The sequence below is a fragment of the Syzygium oleosum genome, unplaced genomic scaffold (assembly GCF_021117445.2).
Source record: "Syzygium oleosum isolate NSW1041296 unplaced genomic scaffold, Sole_v2.1 Sole_v2.19, whole genome shotgun sequence".
Taxonomy (NCBI): domain Eukaryota; kingdom Viridiplantae; phylum Streptophyta; class Magnoliopsida; order Myrtales; family Myrtaceae; genus Syzygium; species Syzygium oleosum.
The window spans coordinates 4,584,095-4,593,191 of NW_026607503.1; the positions used below are offsets into that span (position 1 = coordinate 4,584,095).

At 43.0% G+C, this 9,097-nt stretch overlaps 1 protein-coding gene across 1 annotated transcript; it reads left to right on the forward strand.

Annotated features, from left to right (window-relative positions):
* Window positions 1–8,237: 8,237 nt before the first annotated feature.
* Window positions 8,238–8,624, forward strand: LOC115673946 (transcription factor MYB44-like). Its single transcript, XM_030596210.1, has one exon. It carries the CDS (start codon window positions 8,238–8,240, stop codon window positions 8,622–8,624), a length of 387 nt encoding a protein of 128 aa, XP_030452070.1.
* Window positions 8,625–9,097: the final 473 nt, after the last annotated feature.

Below are 9,097 nucleotides of genomic sequence, written 5' to 3' on the forward strand. Positions count from 1 at the left end.
TGATCTTCTTGCTGACAGCGTAAGGTCCATACTTCTTTTGCTGTAATTTACTGTAAGATCCAGCTGGTAATCGCTCTTTACGAAGAAAAACCATGACTTGATCACCTACCGCAAACACCTGCTTCCGCCGGTGCTTATCTGCTGCAGCTTTATACTTCTGATTAGCTTCCTCCAGCTTCTGTTTAACTTCACGATGCACCTCCACAATCTGTTTAGCCATATGATCCGCTGTTACACTTTTATCCGCTTGCTTAGGCAACTGTACCAAATCCAGAGTATGCTAAGGCGCCTTTGTATAAACAACAGAAAAAGGCGACCTGCCAATAGAACTATGAACTGCATTATTATAAGCAAACTCTGCTTGTGATAAAGCAACATCCCATTGTTTCGACTTATCTCCACAAATGCTTCGAATCAAGTTTCCCAGAGTTCTATTAACCACCTCTGTTTGCCTATCAGTTTGCGGTTGAGTTGTGCTACTGAAATTCAAAGATGAATCAAACAGCTTCCATAAAGTCCGCCAAAAATGCCCTAGAAATTTACTATCCCTATCTGAGGTAATAGACTTGGGCACACCATGCAAACGAACCACTTCCTTAAAGAATAATCTGGCCACACTTACTGCATCAGAAGTTTTCCTACAAGGAATGAAGTGCGCCATCTTGGAAAATCTGTCAACCATAACGAAAACAGAATCCACGCCTCTTTGTGTCCGTGGTAAACTAAGCACAAAATCCATGGACAAATCTTCCCATATATTGTTAGGAACAGGTAAAGGCATATGCAGACCTGTATTCTTAGATTGACCCTTAGCAGTCTGGCAAACATAACACTTTTGTACGTACCTACTGACATCTCTACGCAACTGGGGCCAGTAAAATCGCTCCCGGACTGCAGCAATAGTTTTATCACGACCTAGATGTGCAGCTAATCCACCATCATGTAAATCGCGAATTACCTTCTCTCGTAATGATGTTCGAGGAAGGCAAAGCTGGTTGCTACGCATCAAATAGCCATCATGCACATAAAATTCTTGTACAGGTTGACCAGCAGCACATGACTCCCAAATTTTTCCAAAGTCATCATCATCTGCATAACAGTCTTTCAACTGCTCAAACCCCAAGATGTCTTGGCTTAATGTAATCAACAAGCCAGCTCTCCTACTCAATGCATCTGCTACGACATTATGCACACCTAACTTGTGCTATAATCTGAAAGGAAATTTTTGCAAGAATTGACACCATCGCGTATGCATATCTTTGCTAATCATCTTCTGACTATTCAGATACTTCAAAGCTTCATGATCAGAATAAAGGACGAATTTTTTCCCAATCAGATAATGCTCCCAGGTCTTCAAAGCCCTTACGACAGAATAGAATTCTTTATCATAAGTGCTCCACTTCTGCTTTGCGTCACTGAGCTTCTCACTAAAATAGCAAACTGGTCTTCACTCTTGAGATAAAACAGCTCATATACCCACTCCACTAGCATCACAGTCCACTTCAAACGGTTTATCAAAATCAGGTAAAGCAAGAACAGGTGCAGTACATAACTTCTCCTTCAAAATAGCAAAACTATTCTCAGCTTCCTCTCCCCATAGAAATTTACCTTTCTTCATACATTCAGTAATTGAGGCTGCGATAGTACTGAAATTCTTAATAAATCGCCGATAGAAAGTAGCTAACCCATGAAAACTCCTAACGTCAGAAACTGTTTTAGGAGTCGGCCACTCTCTGATTGCTCTTACCTTCGCCTCATCTACCTCTATTCCTTCAGCAGTAATAATAAACCCCAACAATAACAGCTTATTAGTTAAAAAACTGCACTTCTTAAGATTAATATATAGCTTATTAATCTGTAAGGCTGTCAACACCTCCCTTAAATGCATCAGATGATCCTCCTCGGTCTTACCATAAATCAGGATATCATCAAAATAAACTACAACAAATTTGCCAATAAAAGATTTCAGAACCTGATTCATAAGCCTCATGAAAGTGCTTGGAGCATTGGAAAGTCCGAATGGCATCACCAACCATTCGTACAACCCCTCCTTTGTTTTGAAAGCTGTCTTCCACTCATCTCCGTGTCAAATCCGAATCTGATGGTATCCATTCTTCAAATCCAGCTTCGAGAACCACTTAGCACCGTGCAACCTATTCAGCATGTCATCCAATCTCGGAATTGGAAACTTGTAACCCACGGTTATCTTATTAATGGCCCTGCTATCTACACACATCCGCCAACTCCCATCTTTCTTAGGAGTCAACAAGGTCGGAACAGCAAATGGGCTCATGCTATTCTGAATGTGTCCCTTTCGCGACAACTCCTCCACCTTCTATTTTAGAATCTCGCTCTCTTTTGGACTCATCCTATAGTGCGGCAAATTAGGCAGACTAGCATCAGGAATTAAGTCTATATGGTGCTGAATATCGCGCATAGGCGGCAACCCATCTGGAATCTCTTCGGACATCAATTCGCTAAATTCCTTCAATAAAGGTTTAACTGATTCGGGCTGCTCTTCCACTTGTAATTCAGCCTCAGTCTCAATTGCTTGTTTCACGACCAGCACGTGAATCTGTCGGGTCTCCTTAACCTCAGCTTCAAATTTCCTCGTAAGGGTAAGGAAATTGTTTTCAGCAGCTTGTTTTCCTTTGTTCTTTAGCGGCAGCAACATATACTTCACTCCATCCTTCACGAGGTTATACTGATTGCTTCTTCCCAAATGCTGAGCATCTATATCAAATTGCCACGGTCTCCCAAATAACACATGACATACATCCATGTCTACTACATCACAATACAGCTCATCATGATATTTACCGATGGAGAATGGAATTTTACATCGCTCAGTTACCTGAATGCTTTCCGCTCCAGATTTAATCCATCCTAACGTATAGGGATTAGGATGCTTCTCCACGGGTATCCCCAGCTTCTTCACTGCCTCCTTCCCAATGATATTCTCCATACTTCCACTATCAATAACCACAGCAAAGATCTTTCCCAGAATGGTGCACCTGGTTCGGAATAACTGATGGCGCTACGAATCATCTTCTTGTTTTGGGGCCAACATCATTCTACGCACCACACAGTTTACTTGCTCCTCTTCTTCATCTTCAAAATCATCGTCCTCACCATCCGGCGCACAGCAATATCCATCTTCCTCCTCTTCTCTCGCTGCTATGTTTACGGTCTTTCTCTGAGGGCATTCATTAGAACGGTGCCCAGGTTCATTACACCTGTAACACTTTATCGCGGCTGGTTTAGTATAAGGGTTAGGGGTTCGCAGTTTTCTGTGCTTGCGTTCCCTTATCCCTCGGCTCGTTCATAGGGCGCTTTTCTACCGCCTTATCTTCCCGATTTCGCCTGCGTTAAAGCGATTATTGAAACCGCTCTTTTCTACCGAACCGCTCGAGCCGCTACCTCGATAATTTTCGTAGCCTCTTCTTCCCTATCTTGCTTGCATCAATTCTCGCCTTCATCGCCATATTCTTGACTTGAGTTAAATTTCGAAACCGCACTCCAATTTTATCTCGAATGAAGGGTTTCAAACCATCAAGATATCTGGCCACCTGCTGTCCCTCCGTCTCTGATAAATTATTCCACTCCGCCAATCTCATAAATTCGGCCGTATACTCATGCATAGTCCAATTGCCCTGCTGGCAACGTTGGTATTGCTGGAACATAATCTGCTCATAGTCGGGTGGAAGGAATTCTTGCTTCAGCAGCCTCCTCATCCTAGTCCAAGTTCGAACTCTCTCTTTCCCTTCTCGTTCTCTCCTATTCTGTAATCTCTCCCACCATGCAGACGCACCGCCCTTTAATCTACAGGCTACTAATCGCACCCTTTTCTCACCAGGGGTCTCCATATAGTCGAAAAATCTATCTATATCAGCAAGCCAATCCAGAAATTCTTCTATGCCCAGACTACCATTAAAATAAGGGATATCGACTTTCAATTTAAAGTCGTTACCTTCACGATCGTCATAGCGTCGTCTTCCATCTCTTCGATCATATCCTCTTTGAAATCCCCCATGACGACGTCTGCCGCCATAATCAGCACGTTCCTCATCAAAATTTTCAATTTCTTCTTCTTCCGAACTCTCTGAAAATAGAGGGTTATTTTGCCTGCGGACAAGAACAGGCCTATCAACAGGATCACCGCGAGCAAGATCTGCACCCAGCCTTCTGTCGTTCCGCCGATTCCGGTTCACATCAACGCCGAGACCTTCGAATCGTTCTGTTAACTCGTCAAATCGTTCTTCGAAACGACGAAGACTTTGATCGAATCGTTGATCCAAGCGTTCCATTAAATGCTGCTCCTAACGTTGCAGCGCGTCGTCCCCAAGGGTTGGGGCTCCAGTCTCCTGAGCATCGTCACGAAGACCACCGCCAGTCGCCATAGGCTCTGATACCACCTGACGCACCGTTCCGCGAATAATTCTAGCAAAACCTTGCTTAGAAAGAAAAATCTCGAAATTCAATATTGATGATAAGAATGTTCTGTCTTCAAAACAACCCTAAACACCCTTTTATAGGGGTTAAACCTAATTACAATAGGAAACCTAATCATAATAGGAAAGTTACCTAATCTAAATTGGAAACCTAATCATAATAAGAAAGTTACCTAATCTGAATTAGAAACCTAATTACAATAGGAAATCTAATCATAATAGGAAAGTTACCTAATCTGAATTGGTAAGCGTAAAACATCAAAATTAGGAAACTGCCTTTTTAAATTACTCATAAAAAATATCCGATGTCGTCAACCGGGTCCACCGGTTCTAGTCACATTACCGTTTCGCCTTCCGTTTGGACTTTTGCCTATCCAATCAGTCCAGAAACGCACCACTAATAGATTCCGCATCAGCAAGTATTCATGAGTCTGGTACATATACTAAACTCAATCTGAATTGTCAAATTTGATGGGACTCACATGAACTCTCCATTTAGGGTTTATTTAGGGTTGAAGTGATGACGTCGTCCATGAATAGTGATCGTCTCTCATAGTCAGTCTCGCTGTGAAGCAGCAGCGGGGAGGAGGAAGAAGACGAAGCTAAAGCGCAGGGCCATAGTTCATCATTGATCAACAATTTAAATCATCGAAGAACCCTCTTGGCATCAGAAAAGGTAGGGCTCCAGAATGGGATTATATTCAAAGTCTGAAACGCTCTTGGTGCAAAAGTGTGAAGCTTGAGAGAGCTTTTCCAAGAATTCGCGACTACGTCGGACGAAATAATCCGACTTTGGAAAGGGGGGCCAATGCAACTGATCTCAATCTTGATGCCCAGGTCTGTGCTTTCAATTTCAAGACAAAGAGAACGTCTTCTATCTCTCTTCTTTAAGCAGACAGACCTCCGTCGAGCGGGGTGTTGAAGTCGAAACGGAAGGATGTCGGAGAAGCCTTATGTTTGGTTGGTGCTGAAGTGCTTCACTAACTTCCTAAATTAGCCGATGTAGTCACGACTCGAAAAGGGGCACAAACATGGAGCGAACAGACATGTCTTCTCATGGCCATTTTTTGCGCCGCAACCAAACTTTTTGCATTTCGACATGCATCCCGACAGACTCCAGGACCTTCTCGACGGCACGGCATCTGCTGTGGCCGATGGCCATAGAGCAGGACGGGCATCCGTTGCTGAGTTTTCTGCAGCAGGAGTAGCAAGCTATGTCCCCATTTTCACATATTTCACCGAACGAAGACAAAGGACTACCATCCGTTCAGACATATGACAGCAACTACCACAAAGATTGCCACTTTGTCCAGATATACAAAGTCTCATCCCGAAGATGCTGTACATGTACATGGAAATATACTCATCACAATAGGAATCCGACTCTGTGCCCTCCAAAAGTCAAAAGAATCACATGTTGAGTGACAATCGAGCCATTTTTAACATTTTAGCGATTGTGGTTAAATACATTTTGAGTTGAGAGCGATCCCACGTGTATTAGCACATCAGCCCATAGGCTGTAAAAGGGATAAAATTTGAGGACGACCTTCAGTATATGTATTCTGTACATGTATTTGCTTTGAGATTAACTTTTCCCAAATATTTCATTCGAATATTTCCCAAGTACATGTTGAGTTACTAAAATACTGCTTTCAGATTAACTATGTTAATTAAACACTAGGGAGTGTTGAACAAATATAAAATTAAAATTAAACACTAGGCAAAGCTTGTTACAGAAATAGGGATTTTTTTATTAAAAATGGCGTATTATTTTTCAAAATATCTCATTAATGAGTGAGACGTAAATTTAATTACAGAAAGTAAGATATTAGCAAGATTAGTTGATGGTTATCTTTACTATTAGAATCACGAATGTGTCCATTTTATCATCTCACATTATACTACTAAATCTTAATTTGAGAAGAAGGGTCTTCTTATTGAATTTTGTGAATAAAACTTTGAAAGTGAAACTTTTAATTGAATTTGCTTTCAAAGTGATTCTTCTAGGATAATGACACAAATAGTCCTTAAATTTTGATCCAATATATAATATGATCTTTGAATTTTTAATTTATTTAATATGGTCCTTGAAATTTGACACAATGGGCAATACGGTTACTAAACTTTTACTTTGTTCAATGTGGTCACTGAACTTTTGGCAAATACTCAAACTAATCTCTGAATGTTCGATGTTATACTCAAACACTTTAGGGATCAATTTGAACATATATCAAAAGTTCAAGAATTATATTGAACAAATTAAAAATTCAGTGACTACATTGCACATCGATCTAAAGTTTAAAGATCATATTAAACAAATTAAAAGTTCATTGATCACATTGCATATTGGGTCAAATTTCAGGACCACAATGGACATTAGACCAAAATTCAAGGATCATTTGTGACAGTGCCATGCTTTTGCCACTCACTCTATCACTAATCCACTCCCTTTAAAGTGTTTGATCATTTTATCCTTTGTGTTCTCACGTTTTTGGCATCCAAATGTTACTTCTCCTTGGTCATATGTGGTGTACTTTATTTTATTTGGTTTCTTCGTTTTCTTACCCTAGAGATCCCACTCCTTTTATTGCCTCTGTGCATAGCAGAGGCCCTTATTTTGGCAATTCTCAAGGCAACAATAATGGCGATGATAAACAACCACGACGATGAAGAGGAAGATAATATCGCCGCATCAAACCAACTGGAGGATCACCACCTTCAATCAATCAACGCCGCCATCGCCATCCGCAAACTTCTTTTCTATGAACACTCCTTCCAGCACTAGCCTGCCGCTATCACTCTCCTCCACCTCCTTGACTCCCGCTTTTTTGACCTCGCAACGAGCCTCCTCTCCCAGTTCCCCATCGACCACCCCCGCCCCTGCCATCGGCAGCTCAGCATCCTCGAGTTCGGCTTCAGCATCGGCCTCATTGGGATTGTGGCCGCATTCGTGCTCGGCTCCTACGTCACCATCACCGACCTTCCACACTTGGTCCCAACCTCCAGTTCAGTGCGTCGCGGCCTTGGCTGTGAGCGTCAAAAATCATTCGTTCCCTCCATCTTTCACCGTCATTTTGAATCTACAGCTTTAGAGTTGAAAATCGCTAATTCCCCTTCAAAGAGAGGCCAATTGCAGTGTCTTGAAGAAGGTAAAACGACCAAAGAGGGGAGAAAACTAAACAGAGACTCTTCTGGAGGCCTTTTCTCAAAACCCAGATGGCAAAATCGATACGAGAGAGAGAACTAAGAAAGTGATATGAGTGAGGACCAGAGGATAAAAGAAGAGAGAAAGTGGGATTTTTTTTTTAAAGCAGTGCGTAATTATTGAGGAGCGGGGCCATCAAGGAAAGAAAAACCAAATAGAAGGAGGGGCACCACATTGGACCGAGGAGAAGTAACCTTCAGATGAGAAAACGTACGAATCGCAAAAGAAAAAAATATGGTCAAAAATACTGTGAAAGAGAGTGGATGAGCAATAGAGGAAGCGGAAAAAGCGCCACCTTTTTACTTTGAAAGAGAGAGAGAGTAGCAGACGCTCTCGGAGACAGAGAGAATTGAAGAAAAAGAGGGAAAAGCAAAAGAGAGAGAACCCCCCCACCGGTCCAACCGGTCACCCCTTTCCCCTCTTCATACATTCCCTCGCCTCACCGTCTTCTCCAATTTATCTCTCCCCCCCACCCAAAATTCACCTTCTTCTTCTTCTTCTTCACCGAAAGAAGTTCCTAATTCCCAAGCCATATGAATAAAGGTTGTTCCTTTTTGGCCATTGTGGGTCAAATCCGATCGATGGCTTCCAGGAAAGAAATGGATCCGATCGATGGTCCGTGGAGCCCCAAGGAAGACGAGGCCCTCCGGAGGCTGGTCCTGAAGCATGGAACCATGAACTGGCTGCGAGTCAGCAAGCCCATCCCCGGCCGGTCCGGGTTATCGTGCCACCTCCGTTGGTGCTACCAGCTCTCCCCGCAGGTCGGGATCGTCGCTTCAAGGAAAGAAGTGGGTCCGTGGAGCCCCGGGGAAGACGAGGCCCTCCGGAGGCTGGTCCAGAAGCACGGAACCATGAAGTGGTCGCGCATCAGCAAGTCCATCCCTGGCCGGTCCGGGTTGTCGTGCCGCGTCCGGTGGTGCTACCAACTCGCCCCGCACGTCGAGCACCAGGCCTCCACGCCTGAGTAGGTCGCGAGATCATCGTCCGGGCCACACCCGTTTCACACTAACGTATATACTAGAATGAGTACCGTTAGAGCATGTATGACTATCTCCTGGTAGACCATTGATGACATAGGCCACGGACAAGTCTAGATCGCCTCCGAATTCAAGATCCTCGGTGAAAATGGCCTCCATGTCTCTCGCGTACCATTCAGCAGCATGCCAAATTATAATTTTCTTAAGAAAAACAATGCAAACTGTTATTTGTGTGCATGTGTTTGATCGAGCGAAAAACTTATTTCTATCGTTTAAGTTAGTTGCAAGTGATATACAGATCATGATTGTGTGTTGTTCATCAAACTTGTAAGGGTAGTTGGAATCGTTGCTAGACAAAATGATTATAGGGTCGTGTATAGTGGCACGTGTCCAGTTGCCGTGAGCGTGCCACTTGTTAGAATAGTATAAAATTGATTGTTGCATGAGCACGTTGGTTGCTGAGT

Excerpts from the sequence above, each read along its gene's own strand:
- LOC115673946 (XM_030596210.1), top strand. The coding sequence starts at position 8,238 with ATGGCTTCCAGGAAAGAAATGGATCCGATCGATGGTCCGTGGAGCCCC.